Raw genomic sequence first — 19,933 nt, forward strand, 5'->3', positions numbered from 1 at the left:
TTATTAAATTCTAAAATATGTTTTGGATGAATTGGTATTGAAATAGGATAAGAAAAATGACATAGCGTAATTAGGGAAACCTCTCGCTCCAAAATATCCTTGTAGCACAATAGGCGTGATGTGGATCCTCATATTTTCACATAAGTTAATAAAATCTTCTTTATGCCACGACGGCGATGCCCTTTTTTTAATTTATATGCATTGGCAATTTTGCAATTTTTATACTTATACGAGTCCTCGTAGCAGCTAAGGTACTACATTACTTGCTCTGTGATCTAAGGAAGAATATGTGCTACAAAGACATGATTCAAAGTATTTCCTGAGATTTAAACCAACGATAATAAAAGGAAATCTTGTTATTCCTATTAATATTTCTTTTTACGAAAGTATCTCTAGTCTAAAGTCTGTCTATCTCTTCAGTGAAAAAAGTTTCACTCCTATTCCTAATAAACTACTAATTAAACCCATTTTAAGAATGAAATTTGCACAAACACAGTTTGAGACCCGAGAAAGAATATAAGAGAAAATGATGTTTTCCATATACCTATCCATATAGATTTTTTTTAATACAAGTGATATTTGACACGAAATTGATAAATAAGGTCATTGACCTCTTCTTTCTTAGCTAAATACTAAATAGCATTGTAGTTCAGACAACACATTTTCGGCTATTTACGTGAATTACATATTTCTAAACTACAATCACTAGTAATATCATGGGTAATATATAGATTTCGATTTCATAAAAATATTATTACATTCCTTTTTTCCCCAGTTATTTATAGTTCTCTTGAGACTATAGAGACACTATTCATCCAATCACTTGTGTAGGGTTATGTATAGAAGGGACAGGGATGTCTAGGGATTCTATGCATTAAAAATAAAACTTGCTTAAGAAATTTTAATGAAGTTCTAGTTATATAATTTATACATTGTAATTTTACATTTTAATAAAGATAATTTCCACTTACTAAGTGAACTAACGGGACTACTTAGGCGAAACACAACACGATGTATCGTGAGCAGTCCTAGAATATTACTATCACTGCAAATATTTATTTACATTATTTGTTTAATTATCAATGTACAGTAATAAAACAATACCTTAAACATATCATTGCTTTGAATATAAATGACATTTTGGTCCAGCTAAAACCTATGCTAAGCACAACTCCTAGAGGAATGAGTAAATATTGCCACCGTGTACATAGGATTATAATTATCATAGTCAATTTACAAGAAATAACTACTAAATGTATAAAGAATGCATTATTTTTAATGTCATGCTATTTTTGATACATCACTTATTTAGTCCAATGTTAAACATCTCTATAATTATCTACTATTCAAATCTAACTTCACATAACATTGCGATAATGCTTTTATTTCACATAGGAGTTCACCTATATTTTAAAATAATCGCGACATGTTTTAGTCGAAATTTTGTGGTTGGCCTAATAACACTTAAAAACTATACTTTAAAACTAAGTATCTTAATGTTATTTAAGGCAAAAATGTAACTTGTGAATATCAATTAAACATGATTTTTGAATAAGAGATTCTACCTATTAAAATAAAACAATATTATAACTTACATTAACTTAACAAGGTAGTGTACTTAAATGTCAAGATTACATTATTAACAAATGACTGAGAATAAAAAAATATGAATTTATGTTATCACTAGTCACAATTACATTAATAATTAATTTATCTATGATGCAACCAATAGTGGACTACTGACAATATTTGGACTTTCAAAATACGATCTCTTTATATTTATTGACAAGATAAATTACAAGTTCAAGTTACATTACACTTTTCATTTAACAATTTTATTTTTTGGAAGAATTAATTTTTAATGTATAATATGTAAATTTCAGGTATTTGTTGTGTTCCTGTTCAAAGATCTTATCAACCTTTTTAATAGTTATTCACAGAACTACATATGGCTAAGAGCTAAATTACAACATAAAAAGTATAAAAAAACATTTGTTTTATCTGACTACTTTATACAAAACAAAACAATACTGATAACTTCGAGGTATAATTTAAAACATAACAATCTGTTTGACAAAATGATTTTATTTTGTCATTGTATTACATAATGTTGTAATGTTAAAAACATATAAAATATTATCCCTTAATACAATTAATTTTGTGATATGCATTTTATTTCACGGCAGAAAAATTTTGCATTTGGTTGTTCGTGTTTGATGCGACCCAAGAGCTGAAGACATCTCTGAAAACAAACAAAAAAATGATTCATTAGAAAAAAGTTAAGTTTTAAATAAAATAAAACATATTACGATCAGTTAGAGACCTAATAAAAAATTTATCAAATTGATTAATCTACAAATACATTATACATATTTAAATTGTAAAGTTGAATTGAGACAAGTTACCTGCAATGGCTGACTACACATTCATTAGAGCAATATTCATTTTCCCATTCACTGTTTGCAATGGCAGGATTGGTGCAGCCTTGCCTTACACAAGATGTTGTTGTATTTGTTTCACTTTGCTGCAAATAACGTTTAGAATTTAATTTACTATTCCATATTCTCCAAATTTATATATTTTTTATTGTTGCATAGAGAATAGCCATAGGGAGATTTGATTATAAGAATAGACACATAGACTGCATTTATTGGGTCCATGTTTTTAAAATATCTGTAGTCGTAATTTAAATTGTTACATAAAATTCTATTAAATAAGATAATGTATTTGTAATATATTTCTCTCAAAAATCTTAATAATCTTTTAAATATAATGTAAAATGAGTATGTAGTTGTATTATAATTATATATCATAGTTTATCCAATTAACTTTTATGAATTAAAAAGTACACAGTAGTAAAAACAAGATGTCTGTTCTTGTCTAGTATATTTAACAGCATGCAGCATTTTTATTTGTTTAACAAAAGTCATTTAAAAAGGGATAATTATCTATTTGAAATTACCTCTGATGATTGTTGTGGAATACCGGAAGCAGCATTATTGTTGTTTGTATGAGGTTCACTTTTTATTGCTTGGTTCTGTGCTTGCTGTTGCTGCGGTGGCTGTTGTTGATGTAATTGTTGTTGTTGCTGCTGTTGCTGGAGGTGTTGTTGCTGCTGTTGCTGATGGAGTTGTTGCTGCTGTTGCTGTGGGTTCTGATTTTGTTGTTGCTGTGTTTGTTGATGGTTCTGTTGGGGCTGTTGCTGGTACTGCTGGACTTGATGCGCTTGCTGCATCTAAATAATCAATTCAATATTCAATAATTTCATAGATAGTAATTTATCAAGCCTATTAAGAATGCTGTTATGACAATACTAATTCAATTATTAGTAATAATATTCAATTTATACAAATTTCAAAAGAAATCATAATGTTTAATAATGATTGTGACTTTTATTGTATGCAAATTTAGCATGTTCAAATTAAAATTCCATTTTCAATATCCAATAAGTTTTACCTGCTGACTGTGATGATATTGCATAGCTGCGTGCACATTAGCCATTGGAGGTGACTGAGATTGCACTTGTCTATAGTTAGGCGGGGACAGTCCCGCATTTGCTGCATAATTAGGGGGAGATTGGGTAGGTTGGTAGTTCCGAGGGGACTGCTGAGTCATGTTCGGTTGACAGTTTTGTGGGGACGCAGCTGGATTCACTTGATAGTTTTGAGGTGGCTGCCCAGGTACCCCCTACAAGGAAATTGAATGAATGAATATAACTTATTATTCACATACAATAACAAAAAAAGGTTATATTACAAGACACAAAAATTGCACACTAGGTAATCTTGATTATTGACCTTATTTTATGGGTTTCGAGAATGTAAAATTGTTGAAATACTGTTAATTGTTCATTTGTAGAAAAACACTCATGTCCACAAAATACAACAGTGTTGATGAAGCAGCAAAACCCAACTTTAATGATGATTGACAAGTACATAAATAAAATAATTTTTTTTTAAAAATATTCGAAAAATTCGAATGGTCGGTAATAATAACATTCATAAAATTTTAACATACTTGGTATGATTGGCCTGGATGTCCTATGTTTCCTTGATAGTTTTGAGGTGATTGTTGAGGATTATTCGGGTAGCCCTGAGGTTGTTGTCCAGCGTATGTAGTTTGGGGTTGCCCACCAGGATAGTTTTGTGGAGAATATCCTTGAGGAGTCGCATTAGGTACAAACCCTTGAGGTGAATGGCCATTACCGTATCCTTGGCCCTGATAATAATTTCCGTAATTGGTATTTGTATTGTTGTGATTAAACATCACTTGATTGTCTTGTTCTGATCCCTATAACAAAAATAAACAAGATTGTGAATCAAGATTGTATTCAAGTATACAAAGCTTAAACAAAGAGCTTTCGACGCATTGTTGCGTTAGTAATTTGCGTGGATAAATGATAATTCTGACATAACTGTTGATAAAACGTACTATATCAAAGTCGGCTGGATTGAAATACATCGTGCAATCAAGTTTATTTCAGAAAGTAAAGCATGAAAAATGAAAATATAATTTAGTCCGACTCAAACAAAGACTCAAATATCGGCATTTCACTAACGTCAAGTGGGCAAGTGACATTGACATTTAGAGAGCTTTAAGTTTCGTACCAGAGAGTATAGAGTATTGTAAAGTTGCCAGGTTTAAAATATTTTTTTATAATTGCTTTCATTTTTTTATTTAATACTAATAAAATTGCTAATTTACAAACGAATTTCATAGTAAAACAGAAAATATCAAAGATATATCTTAATTTATATAAATCTCGTGTCACAATGTTTGTCCTCAATGGACTCCTAAACCACTTAACCGATTATAATAAAATTGAAAATTCGTACACCATATTGTGCAGTTCGATCCAACTAGAGATATAGGAAAGGTTTACCCCGGAAATCACACGGGAAAGGGGACTATGCGGGGCTTTCTCTGAAAACGCGGGCGAAGCCGCGGGCGGAAAGATAGTATAGGTAGATATTTTTTATTTTGCATTGCAATATTTTTTTAAAGTAAGGCGAAAATATATGTATTGATTTCGTTGAAAGGTGCATTTACACATTATTTTTGACTATTAACGTGACGATATTATGTTCGACGAAGAAGCTTATAATTATCATACGCGAATCAAGCGCGAACCAAGACGCGAACCAATGTCATTGATACATTCATCTGCCTTTTCGTAACATAGAGCTAGAGCATTATTTCGTGATCTTTTGTAATGGAAAACTCGTATTCAGGGATGTTCAGTATTGAATATTCAATAGAATCTTAGAATCTTTTCGAAGAATTTGACATAGTGGGGTTAGAATTAGCATTCGCTTGTTTGATGTACACACACTAAAATAAAATCAACCAAAATAAACATTGGTAAAATTAACCAAATGAATCACTTAGCGCTTTGTTCATTGATTCAAATTGAAATTTATATAGATCATCCATTGATTTATGTATTTTCTCATGGTTTTTAATTGTTCAAGTATATTTTGTCCTTAGCCTGAATACTCAAAAAGTTAATGTAATTCTTATCTCTTCCGGCTTCATTAAAAAATATTGTAGCCTAATTGGATATATTTTTTAACTCAGTATTATGTTTGTAATTGCCCCCACATCTCCCCGACAAATTGGAGTGTGTTTTTAGTTTTTTACACTTAATCAATTATTGAGTATGATGGGCTGGCCCTTTATGATTGTTTGTGTGATCACTTAATAAATAAATAACACAAGTTTTATTCACAGACAATTTTATGATATTTACCTTTGACACTAAGCTGGCTCTATATGCTGCTAAAGCTTTCAAATACTCTTTTTTGGCTACTTCTGTTTTTTGCTTGTAAACCTGCAAACAATAATTATTTTTACAATGAATAATACTGAAACTAAGATCAAAAAAATTTTCAAAATACTTACACTTTTATGTTCAGAATCTAATCCATCCCACATAGATGCAACTATCTTAGAAACTTCACCAAAGCTTGCATTTGGATTTTGACCCTTAATAGCAGCTTGTGTGTCACGAAAAAATAAGGCATATGCTGATACTGGCCTACAACAAAAAAGATTATGCTTGACTTGTAAGAGATAATTCTTATTGTATACTTTACAATAAAATTAAACACATATAGAAAAAAAGAGTAGCACATACTTTTGTGGTTCATTTGGATCCCGTTTCTTCTTTTTCTTTTGTACTTTTGGCTTTTTCTGCATTTGTCCACGATTAATTCCATTATCCATAGGTTCAGGTGAAGATCTTTTTACCCCCATTGTCATATTCATCTATAGAAAGTATACATAATGTTAGCAACACTATTAAAGAGTAAGAAATATATATACAATAAGTATTACTTATGTGTTTGATTAAGTAAAGACTAAATTTGATAATTCATTGGCAAACACACAAAAGGGATTCAAGTACTGACATAGCTATAGATACTAAACTAGAAAAATTTGCCTATACCTGATGAAGCGCAGTTTGTTGCTGCCGGCTCGCTGAGCAATAATGTATAGGCAGAAGGCTTTCCGCATCACCAGGCAACTACCAACAAACAACCAATTCATTAGATTTAACTACACTTACATACCATAATCTCTAATTACTCGTGTATATGCCAATGAACTATATTATCAATTAATACTAACTATTAACTAAGTACAATTTTTAATAGTCTGTTATGTGTTGTAAGAACTTAAATTTTGACATAAAATTAATGATGGTTCTTTCATTGTTTGGACAGGATAAAATTATAAATTCATTAAGTAGTTTGAAACTTAACTGCTAACAAAAAAAATATTTCATATCATTAAAATTATTTATCATTATTAGTAAAACTTAAAGCTATGTAATATTATATATAATATTATATATAATATTATATGTTGAAAGTACCTGGGAATGTTGTGATGGTACACTGTCATCAGAGTCATCACTAGTGGTGCCAGGTGGAGAGGCTCTTTGAGGGGAACCATATACTGGAGCCTGCTGCGTGGGTGTGCTAGGGGTTGGTGGGCCACTCATTACTTGGGTTGGTTGCAACATTAATAGCTGTTGTTGACCTCCTGGCTGCTGCTGAATCATATAATTCCCGGAAGGCGCTACAGCACCACTGCGAGAAAAGATATTACTGTTAGATATTATGTAAAATCTTAATTATTAATCCTGATCAAGTTATATCACGCTTTCGGAAGATTAAATTTACCTATGAGTTGTTACAGGTGTGTGCGGTTCTTGCAAATATAATGGTTGTTGATAAGACGGTGCACCGCCCGGCGGAGCTAGACCATCTTGAGCAGGATTCATCATACCAACCTTCAATGATAAGATATAGTTATCATGGTAATTTCGTATTTGAAAAGTTCTTACAGATATTTAACAAAAAATAAAATAAAGGAAAATTTAAATTCAATGATTATGTACAAAAACAACTACATTTTTATCATTAGGGACATTGACATCTGACAAGTGACAACTGACAATTAACATTTGTTTTTTTTTTAAACCATCAGTGACGTCTGTCAAAAAGGGATGGGCCGAGATTCAGTCAAATTGGGACTTAGCGAAGTGGCTTTTATTATTTGTACTTGTACCCTTGTACCCATTGTACCTAATATATTTTATAGTATATTGAAGGTACGTACTTATGTTTTTTTCGTATTTTTCTCTTATCACATACCTGAGGTGCAGCATGGTGCATTTGTGTATACTGTATGTGGGAATTCTGCGCACCTCCATTATTTGCGTGTTGTCCATGTATCAGTGGTATATCAAACTCTTCATCGCCGAAGGATGGTGTGTGAAATGTCTGTGAGAAATAAAGATAAGTAAATAAAACTTCATTATTTTCCCTTTTCTTCGTTAGGTTAGCACGTGCATATGTATATCACCTTAAAGTGATTTTTTACAATTAATGTATATTTTATTTTGATGCATTACTTAAATCTATATAGATTACCAAAATGGGTAAAAACAAATAATTTTTATTAGAGAAAAAAAAATCATAACGTACTTGGTCACTCATGGCGTACAGACCAGCTTTGGCGCTGCGGGTATTTGATAATGAGGCGTCGATAGTTTCAGTCCGCTGTAAAAAATAAAACACAATTCAACAATGTTTTAGGATCAATCAATAAATTGCTTTACAATAATTAAAAGTCAAATCGCACCGTAAGTGATAATTTTTTATGTTTAAATTTTATTAAGGTTTAAATGTTTAAATTAAGTTGCATATTTTTTTTATTTGACGTATTATTGGAATTGTTTTATAAGTTTTGTTTTCAATTTTCCATCAACACATTTTTAATAAAAGGAAAAATCTTGGGCTACAACTTTGGAAGATGTACTGGCTACTGTCGCGCAAGTCCGGTCTGTCGCTGGATAACAAGCTACTCCTATACAAATGCATACTGAAGCCTATGTGGACGTATGGAATTGAGCTATGGGGCACGGCATCAAACTCCAATTTGGAAATCCTGCAACGGTTCCAATCAAAAATGCTGCGGATGATAACAGATGCCCCGTGGTATGTCACAAATAACCAACTATGTATATCGTGACCTGAATATACCCCTAGTGAAACAGGAGATCTCCACAAGGCTGAAAAGCTACGCAAAACGTTTAAAAAACCATCCAAACGCACTTGCCTGTAATCTGATGGATACGGAAATCCGACATTTTAAAAGAATTAAAAGAAAGGCCCCACAGGACCTCATAATTGGAACGTCAATGAAACAACGAGTGTGGAGTCTGACTGGTTTATTAAAAACTGTTAGAACTACCGACAGTGAATTATTACCAAACCACCCTCCATTTTTCCCCTCTTTAAAATACATACATATTTGAATACAAAATACAACTTTAAATAACAAGAACTTAACAAACTTAACATTTTAATTTTTTTTTACTCGTTACTAAACAACTTACGAGAACGCTCGTAAGCTCGTACAGCTCGAGCGGATGCACCGTCAGGAGGAGGGGTGGGGGAGCGCGTGACTGAATTTGCGGTCGATTTACCTGTATCCTTATCGGTCGCGTCCTGGTCCGCCTCCTCCTCCTCCGCCACATCAGCACATGTCCCGTCAGCACCATAGCTTGCGGGGGCACAATCAGTCGATTTATTCAAATTCGGCCGGGATAAAGAGAATCGACTTTTACGGTTCCCGCTATCCAGTGAAATAATTTGATCTTGATGCCTACGCCATTCGACCCCGTCATCAACCTTCACCTTATAAGAAACAGGGCCGGTCTTTTGCGTCACATTACCCTCGACCCATTTAGGCGACTTACTGCAATAACTACGTACAAGTACGGGATCCCCGTTCTCGAAATTCCTATCCTGACCTCCCTTGTTAGCCATCTGCCGCTGCTGTGCCGTGCGCACCTCTGCAGCGACGTCCGGACGTAACGCGTCTAAGCGACCGCGCAGACGGTGGCCTAAAAGCGCTACGGCCGGCGAAACTTTAGTCGTGGCGTGCTCCACGTTACGATATTGAAATAAAAACTTCGACAGTGCTTTAGAAATATTTTCGCCTTCATAAATAGCCCTTTTAATTACCTTCTTTACCGTCTTAACCGCATTCTCCGCGGCCCCATTACCTTGTGGTCTGTACGGTGCCGACGTTACATGTTGTATACAATTTTTATTACAGTAAGTTTTAAAATCTATAGACGAGAACGGGGGGCCATTATCAGTAACTAGCTGTGACGGTAATCCGAATCTAGCAAAGATAGACCTCAACACTGACACCGTGGATTCAGTGTCTGTTCGTTTCATTGCAATTACCTCAATCCATTTCGAGAAAGCGTCAACTAATATAAAATATTTTACACCCCCACATTCAGCAAAATCCGCATGAACCCTTTGCCAGGGCCCTAGGGGAAACTCCCAAGGATGTAAAGTGGCGTGGGGCGGAGCGTCCCGAACCACTCGACATGCCTCACAAGATCGACACAAATTCTCTATATCTGCATCCAAAGCAGGCCAATAAACGTAATTACGAGCCAGACTTTTCATTTTGTTCACTCCTAAATGCCCTTGGTGAATTTCCTCCAGGACCCTCGCGCGTAGCGGAGGTGGAACAACAAGCCTGTATTTAAAGATCAGACACCCCAATTCGTGTATGATTTCGTCCTTACGTGCGAAATAAGCCTGCTCCTCCTCACAGCTGGCGCGAGCCGGCCATCCAAACAAAACATATCCTTTGATTTTACATAATAATTTATCTTTATATGTCTCCGCCGCAATATCTTTAAAACTTACAGGCAATGAATCTTTAACTAAATCTACATAACTTAACGCTTCCGTGGGGCTCCGCTCACACGGAAGGGGCAGACGAGACAACGCATCCGCGGGACCGTTCTCACAAGATCTCACAAATTCTACCTTGAAGTCATAGGCTGATAAACGCACGGCCCACCTTTGTAAGCGGCTTGCAGCTGTTTGTGGTATTCCACCCTTTTTACCGAAAATATGTGATAAGGGTTGATGATCGGTACGCAATATGAACGATCTCCCATACAAGTATTGATGATGTTTAATTACCCCAAAATAAATCGCGAGCGCCTCCTTGTCTAACTGACTATAATTCCGCTCCGCCGAATTGAGCGACCGTGAAACACAGCTGATAGGGCGCTCACTCCCGTCTGAGTAGCGATGCGCCAGGACCGCGCCCACCCCATACGCACTGCTGTCCACTGACAACATGAGTTCCCGACCGTCTTCATAATGCGCTAATACTTTATCACAGGTGAGAGCATTTTTAGCTGCAATAAAAGCCTCCTCACATCTCGAATCCCATGTCCAATCGATGTCTTTTTTTAAAAGTGCATGCAAGGGTTGTAACATAATGCTTAAATTTGCAATGAATTTCCCATAATAATTTAACATTCCTAAAAAACTTTTTAATTGTGTAATATTCTGGGGCCTCGGGGCCTCTGTAATAGCGGCTAGTTTATTTGGATCGGGACGTAATCCTGTTTTATCGATGATAAAACCTAAATATTTTACACTTTTTTGTAAAAAACTGCATTTTTCAAATTTAACAGTAAAACCCATAGCCCGTAACCGTTCTAATACTGTACGTAAATTTCTTAAATGACTTTTCCTATCCACCCCGGTAACACAGACGTCGTCCAAGAATACAACGGTATTTGGAACACCCCGAAGGGTTTCCTCCATGATCTTTTGAAACTTCTCCGGGATACACGACAAACCGAATGGAGTGCGACGATATACAAATGTACCGACGTGCGTAGTTATAGCCGTATAACGCTGTGAATCATTCGATAACAAGCATTGTTGATAACTATGTTTTAAATCAATTTTTGAATACTCTTCTCCCCCACTCAGTGAAGCGAACAACTCCTCGATCCGAGGAAGTGGATATGGATCACGCTTAAGAATCGGATTTATAGTAATTTTATAATCACCGCAAATTCTTATATCGCCGCATTCTTTAACCACGGGTACTATCGGCGTCCCATAATCGGATGACTCAACACGGTAAATAATTCCCTCTCGCTCTAACCGCGCCAGCTCGCTCTCAACGCGAGCGCGCAGTGCTAACGGCACGGGTCGCGCGCGCACGTATACGGGCTTCTCATCCTTTACATATAACGTTATTGTTTTTTTACAAGTTCCTAACTTATCCGTAAACACCTCCGGAAATTCACACATTAATTGACTCACAAATGGATCGCTCTTTACATCCACATTAATTTCCTGTAAATCTATGGCTATATTTTTAACTCCAAGAGCGCGTACCCACTCTCTGCCTAACAAAGGACGTCCCCCGTTCTTAATTACATAAAGTTTACAATTATACACGGATACCTTACCGAGGGTTACATTTACATTAATAAATCCAAGCGAGTTTATCGTCGAACCGACATAACTGCGTATGTTTATATTATTAGATAATACAGTTTTATTACAAAAATTACGCCTAAAAAAATCTTCGCTTATGGTCGAAATTCGGCTGCCGGTATCGACTTCGAACTCGATTGGACGTCCATCCACTTTAACCATAACTAAATAAGGTTGGTCACCTGTACCGTCCACTTGGATGTTGAAAAATTCCTCGTCTCGCTCATCGTCACTCACGTAATTATGTCGGGCGTTCGCCCGCCCTTTGCCACTCACTGATTTACACATATTTTTTAAATGGCCACGCACACCACACTCATCACAATTGTAATTAGCAAACCGGCACTTATCCGGCCGGTGCGGCCTCCCACACCGCCAGCAGCGGCCGGTGCCGCCGGCCCCGCCGCCCGCGCCGCTCCCGCCGCCGCCGTGCTGCGCGGGCGGGCGCGCGGCCCCGCGAAGCTGCGAGCGCCGTACGCTCGCCTGGTGCAGGCCTTCACCCGCCGCCGACCCGCTGCCGCCGCCCACGCCTGCTGCGCTCGGGGCTGCGCTCACCTCTGCGTGTCGTTCCGCCGCCTCCAAGGCCAGAGCCAGCTCCACGGCCTGTTTATAATTTATGTCTTTTTCGGCAAAAATTCGCGATCGCATCGCCTCACTCGCCAATCCAGAAACGAACTGGTCACGTAAATTCTCTTCTAAATTGCTGCCGAAATTGCACGTAGTCGCCAAATGTTTTAAATTATGTAAATATTCTGTGAGCGGCTCGCCGACGAGTTGTCGACGTAAGCGAAAAACATGGCGCTCGGCTATCTCAGAACGCTGTGGTTCTAGGTGTTGTCTCACGAGGTCAACGAGCTCTTCAAACGACTTTGATTCGGGATGCTCCGGCGAACATAAATCGCACATTAGTGCATATGTTGTCTCTCCCACAACAGTAATTAGTAATGGCACTTGCAATTCATTTCTGATTTCGTTCAACAATAAGAATTGTCTCACCCGGCGAATATATGCTGGCCATTGTTTGGAGTTAACATCAAACGGCTCCAATTTCCCTATAGGCATGTTCACAACACTTTACTCACGTCACGCGTAGTTCCGACTCGTCGCCAATGGAACGTCAATGAAACAACGAGTGTGGAGTCTGACTGGTTTATTAAAAACTGTTAGAACTACCGACAGTGAATTATTACCAAACCACCCTCCAATAATATGAGGTCTTAGCATAATATAATGAATTGGTCATTGGACTAATACCATTCAAGTCATTTAATTTACCTTCATAATCTCTAGCTAAATGCCTAATTTTCAGGCAGATTGCAAGAAAAATCAGATATTAAAAAAAATCCATCACACTATGAAAAATTACCTTATACATATACAAATTGTTTTAAGTTTTTTATATCAATGTCTTGAATATTATGCTATTTTCTCATCATGTTTAACTAGCTTTCCACGCTCGGCTTCGCTTGCTTTGTAGAAAACTTAACCAATTATAATATAATATGTACATTCATCAAGAAAAAAGCCTGATCCATAATCTATTGCCAAGTTTTAAAGATCTCAGCAACATAACAACATAAGTATTACATTCATACAGACATTAGGACAGACGCGGAACGCGACATTGTTTTAAAGGCTTATAAAAAATTGGTACTTAGATATGTTTAGTCGTCCGTTTTATAACATGGGGGTACCGTTTACTGTAACATAGATACCTAATTTATATAAGGCTAGCTTTTCCCCGTGGGTTTTTCAAAAACCACAGTAGCAGTAGTACCACAGATAATTTAGCGTTATACTGTAGTAGGTTTTATCGAAAACGGACAAACAAAAAGCGGTGGTGGACTTTGTTTTATAACAAAGTTTTATAATATGTAAGTAGTGATTACTGACCCTGTATAACTGAATTATTTTTCCTAGTAACTTACAGTTTGATCTTGTAAATTCAATACATATCGAAAAATGCCTGATGTTTTTTATGATATAATTCAGTCAATATATTATTTAATTAAATATTGCGATGTTGTCACAAGTGATGTTTTGTATATCTTTATCCACCGATAGTAGGTACATACGTACTATCCGTGGATACGTACTGAAAGAAACTATTAATTTTTAAGTAGGTACTACAAGATGTATTCTTCAATTTATTTGTTGAATTAGTACCAGTAGTAGAATATAATATTATACGCTTGCATTATACCTATGCCTTGAAATTTTCGGTTTTACGCCCTGTAGTCCAACCGGAATTGTCCAAGCAAAGTTAAACCGGTTCTTTAAATGGGCCCTAAATAGAAAAAAAATGCATAACTAATTGAATTCTAAAATTGTATTCCCTACAAAACAGGTGGTTTCTGAAATATATATACGTATATATATCAGCCAAAAACATTTCTTGATCATTGCAAGGAAAGCTCTACGCGCCTAAGCTACTCCATAGAACATCAGCTATCTGTCAGTGAAAGTCCGGTCATAATCGGTCCAGCCTTTCCAGAGATTAACCGGAACAAAGAGACAGACAGACAAATATTGTAAAAATACTATTTTGATATTTGTACATTGAAATAAAGATCTGTATCCGTGTCTATATATCTTGTGTCTTTAATGTCCGTGGATATATCCATAGGTACTAATATTATAAATGCGAAAGTAACTGTCTGTCTGTCTGTTACTCAATCACGCCTAAACTACTGAACCAATTTGCATGAAATTTGGTATGGAGATATTTTGATACCCGAGAAAGGACATAGGCTACCTTTTATTGCGAAATATGTACCACGGGCGAAGCCGGGGCGGACCTCTAGTGTACTATATTTTTAACGATCCGGCAGCGGCACATCACTAGGTGAACTATTTCCTATATTAAAATTTGAACTCTACTTAAAATCTAAATATTAGGATTAACAAGAAAATAGCTTTTCTTCGTTCCTGACCTTCGTTCTTAGTAAGTTGTTAGTTTACAAACCGACATCAAACTAACTGTGATTACTGCGCAACAACATCGTTAACTTTCGACGTGATACTTAAGATCAATTTTATAAAATTATTCAGCAATTATGTGTTATAGCAAAAACGATTTATCTATTTAAATTGAAGGCCTAAAATAATAGTCGATCTACAACCAAGGCACTTAAAATAATTAAGTGTACATAACATAATGCATTATATTAAAGGTTTACTTAATAATAGATTACAAAGTAAAGTAAAGTCGCTTAACATCATCGTAGGTAAGTTAGTATTATCTTTCTAGAGCTTTCGCCTTTCATAAAATGAATCAATAATCTTTTAACTTTTATAGTACATATTGGTGAAAAAGGCTACATACAGTACATAATAAAGGCGGATCAGACTGTAGTGACCTACTTCAGATAAATATTTTTCACTAATTAGTTATATCTATTTATTAACAAACTACATATATACTTATTAACATTATTTAATATTTTGGGAGTTATATGCATGTCTAGTATTTCCGCAAAACACTATAATACAAGTAGCTTATTAATTCTTTATTTGAATAATGATATTCAATGAGTTTTTATATCATTGATTTAAATATTGTATCGTTATTACGTGCTTATGATAAATAAATACAAAAAATAAATAATATATGTTTTTTAAACAAAATTAGTTATACATAATTAAATCGCAATAAGTTATATGATACCTGTGTATGATACGTATGGCAATAATGTTAATTTCACTTTACGTGGCAACAATTAAAATTATCGAAGTTTCAAAAATCAATTGATCAGTATTGTGTAGCGTGTACTGGTTTGACGGCAAGTTGGTCTCATTCTCCTCAGACCGGTTTGTGGCACACCGGCTGCTGCGGACCCAATGGATCTGAACATTACATACCACTATCGAGTAAGTGAAAGGACACGTTAATTGCTTTATATGATATACGATTTTGCAATAAACTATTTCGATCGAGCCGAAACATTCATGCTAGGTGCCTACTCGAAATTTAGGATTTGCGTTTGATAAATTTTTATCTACGTTTTTTTTCATAATTTTTAATTTGTATAAGTAAATATTTAGATGAAACCATTAATGTAACTAATATCAGTGTATTTTTAATAATTATAATTGTTTTACATCCATCGTTTACCGATGTAGGTATCATAATTGAAAATTATTATTATAACGAAGCATCCATAATGATTGTGTTTCTAATATGTTTTTAGAGCGTGGAAAGTAGAAAGTTTTAAAAAGTAGGTAGCTTTAATAAACATCGAAAAGTTACTTTAAGTTATTTATATTAAAAAGAAAAGTAAACATATTGGAAATTTTGTATTTTTTTGAATTAAGTAGGTACATACTCGATGTATAAGTACATACTTACTATAAATACATAAATATGAGTAGTTATAGTTACACATACTTACAGATATTAGGTACAAGATTTAAAACAATTTATTAAAGTGGTAAGTATTCGTTTCTTTTATAGTAGGTACCTATATTAAATTCCTCAACGTTTATTTGTTGTTAAAAAAAATCCGCGCATGACTTTCAATTCGGAAAACATGTAGGTAGGTAATTGAACTATAATAAATATAATAATTAGGAAAAATAATATTTGTTTAATTAAATATACATAATGATACATACCAAGAATGGATATTAAAACATTCGGATTATACAAGCTTATAAAAGTAAGTACCTACTCTCACATAATATCTACTATCAATGTAGAGCTGTGTCAGCTAGTTATTTAGAACATAATTGTAACGGTCAATGACCCCATTTAATTCTTCCCACTAAAATAGCGTTAAATCAATTGATGTTATTACAATTGGAATGCATTTCTCAACATAGCTTGTCTACAAATTTGAGGGTGAATTCAAATAGAACATAAAAAATACGAGCAGGTGAATGTTTTAGATCACGTATAAAAAATGTAGAGTCAAAGTCGACCCAGCGCTTTGTTTACTTTTTTTCTTTATATTTTTGTAGCTTTTGGTTATGATTGTTTATTTAGGTATTTCTTTGAATTTACTTTGTTATAGAAATCGAATATATTATATACATACCAAAATTGTAGACCATAAATGTGTAAGTATGTAATTTTTACAAAATAGAAAATAGAGTTTTGAAAAAAATCCTATATAATAATATTATGAATATGTGAATGAGATTTTCTTTGTATAATTATTGAAATAAGCAACAACTCAAAATTTAATATATATTTTTATGTTTTTCAAAAGTTACTTAATCTTTTTTCATTATCTAGGTACCTACCTATATATTTAGAAGAAGCTTCTAGTTATTTACTAAACATTAACGTACTACATTCTTTAAAGATATGTAATAGCTGTTTTATTCATATTTACCAACAGATAGGAAGGTATAGTGGATCATATTTAAAGATAGAGAAATTTAGTCCCCGTAGAGCCCCGCTTAATAGGGGTAAAGCGGGGCAAAAATAAAAATAGAATCTTTTATGAACGCATAGTACTTATTCATAATGAAACTCATAAATATATCATAGTATTATATAAATTCTTATCTTTATATCACAGGGTATCTCTGTCCCAGTTTGTACCTATTCTGATAGTATTTTATCATATTTTGTATTTAATTAGCAGTAGTTTCTAATATTTATATATTTGAAGACATGATAAATATAATATTAAAGCGTTATAATAAAGTACATATAAGCATATATATTGTATATGTATTTAAGCATACAAAGATTCAATTAACGTATTAAGTATTACACATCTGCATATTTTATTTTATTAAAATAGATATTACATATATTAAATGTTCATAAATTATATATAAGTGTTAATGAAAGTGACGTAAAATTACATGAAATGGTTAATACATATTATTAAATTATTGAGATAACACAATACTAGAACGTATTAAGTATAATAGAATGCATAAACAACCGCCACGTATACTTACTTCATTCATAAAGAACGCTTAAATCCAATTATTTACGTAGGTAGTCCGGCTTCATTAAGATTTGATAAAAAAATTGAGGAAGTAAAATTGAAATTATTCCAATATTAATTGATAGAGCACTTTAATTCCACAGTACACAGTTCATTGTATAGTTAGAGTTCACATCAAATGTAGGTTCACAAAATGACATTGGGCAATATTTACTTTTCTTGAATTATTATCGAAATCAGCGGAAAACATTTACGGAGTTATGTGTGATGCGCTAGACACACGTGCGAACCGCGCGGGAAGACTGCGTGGCGTTTAGACCGCGAGCTGCGGTGGGGCGCTGGCCGCGTCGCTCCGCGCGTAATCTTGAGCCACCCGGTGTAGTACCCATGCCCGCCGTCATATGCCGATGGCGCTAATATAGTCTTCATAACGTTTTCGAAGCACTTTAAACTTGGCTCTATAAATTGTACGGTTAAAAAAATAACCTGACAAACAATTTTACTTCTTTTGAATATATCTAATGGACCAAACAGCTATAAATCTCATATAAGAACAAAACGTTTTGCTCTTATAAGAACAAATAAAATGTCTAACATTTTTAAGTCATTTGGAGGCAAGTTTTTCTATTATACAAGGACAATACATCTATTATTAGTTCGAGCCTGCATCATTATGTACTTGCGAATGTATATTACTTTTTATAATTTATAATACATACCTATCTGTTGAAATAAATATGACTTGGTATAGACTCTACATTAGCGGCTCTTTACAAAAAATTATTTCAATCATAATGATCTAAGTTAAATTTAGTTGTCTGAATTATATTCAGTAATCACAATACCATAATACAACATTTCCGATGATTATTAAAAAAAAAATATTTTTGTTCCAAAAATTATACAGAACAAGATTGAGTACAGCTTACCACTTACTAGTTTCTACTGAAATAAAACATTTATTGATTTTGATTCTATTAGTCATCTTACAGTTTAAGGTAAGATAAAAAATAAAAATTATCTACCAATTTTTGACTCTACATTGAAATATGTATGAACAGATAATATTATTAAATGATTTTTCTTTATTAAATTCCTAATTTTTTTGTTGTTGACTTGCTTGAAAATCGAAGCTATCAAAAATCCTGTATTTAAACGCTGGTGATTTTAAGAGACATAATTTTTATATGAAAACATACAGCTCTTAACCAGAGATTGCGTAAGTTATAAAACTTTTAAAAATAAATATCAAATAATTTCCTGACACCTAGTAGTATTTACTAAAATAAATAGACTAATTAAAAATTAGTAGATTTCAAGTATGCTTGAAAATTAAAAAAAAAACCAGCTCCATATTAAAGGATAGGATTTTTTTTAATTTTCTCAGCATCATAATGATGATCCCTCATATCCTTTGCTTTGTCATTTAAAAGACAAAAAATAATTTTCAAAAAATGAATCTTATAATGGTAATGATAATGATGTCACATTCAACACTATTCTCGATCAGGGTATTGGAATTGAACGTGTTTCCTCTCTGTTGTCCTCTGTTTTTTGGAGTGCTCTTTTGTGGTAGTGGTGATTATTTCTTTTCTCGTAGGAAATATGATGTAAATATTATTCTTATTCCTTTAAAAACAGTGTGCACGCATATTTCTAAGTACCTAACTTCCGTTTCTTTGTCGGATATTGTTTAAATAATATAAACATAATTAATATTTTACATTTAATAAAAATATATACTCTAAGGAGAACTCCAGGATCTTCTTGCAAACATTGAATACTAGATATGCCCACGACTTTGTTGGCACTAGCGTAGATTAAAATACAAATGACTTTCTTCCGATAACATTATATTACAAAACTTCATCAAAATCTGTAGTTTTCGCATGATAACCAAACAGAGAGCAAACAGGCAGACATTGATTCCAAAATTAAATATGTTTTTTGAATTGTGGTACAGTTTTTATATAGAATATAATATGTAGAAGGTGTTGTGTAATAATATTAAATATTGTAATGATAATAGTTATCAAATGAAAATAGTTAACTACAGGTAGAGCACGTTGTGACGGTTTTGAAAAATTTATTTTGTGTTAAGAAAAGTTCGTCGATTTTAAGATATCCAACATTTCCAAAATACAGAAAAATAAACTCTTTGCTTCTCTTTCCGGCGGT

At 33.8% G+C, this 19,933-nt stretch overlaps 1 protein-coding gene across 3 annotated transcripts; it reads right to left on the reverse strand.

The window, feature by feature from the left end:
- Nucleotides 1–886: 886 nt before the first annotated feature.
- LOC149905900 (uncharacterized) lies at nucleotides 887–18,061 on the reverse strand. 3 transcript variants are annotated; one of them, XM_090105415.1, is made up of 14 exons: nucleotides 17,766–18,061; nucleotides 7,995–8,069; nucleotides 7,662–7,790; nucleotides 7,188–7,297; nucleotides 6,878–7,094; nucleotides 6,449–6,526; nucleotides 6,137–6,267; nucleotides 5,902–6,037; nucleotides 5,750–5,830; nucleotides 4,018–4,290; nucleotides 3,457–3,687; nucleotides 2,963–3,235; nucleotides 2,406–2,524; nucleotides 887–2,242 (listed from the first exon to the last, which is right to left on the reverse strand). In XM_090105415.1, exons 1-14 carry the CDS (start codon nucleotides 17,772–17,774, stop codon nucleotides 2,173–2,175), a joined length of 1,932 nt encoding a protein of 643 aa, XP_089961541.1. In that variant the 5' UTR covers nucleotides 17,775–18,061; the 3' UTR covers nucleotides 887–2,172. The 3 variants fall into 3 exon arrangements, with proteins under 3 accessions (XP_089961541.1, XP_089961543.1, XP_089961544.1); XM_090105417.1 differs by lacking the exon at nucleotides 6,449–6,526; XM_090105418.1 differs by lacking the exon at nucleotides 2,406–2,524.
- Between the last annotated feature and the right edge of the window lie 1,872 nt (nucleotides 18,062–19,933).

The sequence above is a fragment of the Colias eurytheme genome, chromosome 9, assembly GCF_061535395.1.
Source record: "Colias eurytheme isolate Ceu_HAF_F1 chromosome 9, ilColEury1 Martin Lab GWU primary, whole genome shotgun sequence".
Taxonomy (NCBI): domain Eukaryota; kingdom Metazoa; phylum Arthropoda; class Insecta; order Lepidoptera; family Pieridae; genus Colias; species Colias eurytheme.

Excerpts from the sequence above, each read along its gene's own strand:
- LOC149905900 (XM_090105415.1), bottom strand. Across the intron at positions 7,095-7,187 it reads ACACCTGTAACAACTCATAG|TGGTGCTGTAGCGCCTTCCG; the intron begins GTAAATTTAATC and ends CTTTTCTCGCAG. Across the intron at positions 3,236-3,456 it reads AATATCATCACAGTCAGCAG|ATGCAGCAAGCGCATCAAGT; the intron begins GTAAAACTTATT and ends TTGATTATTTAG.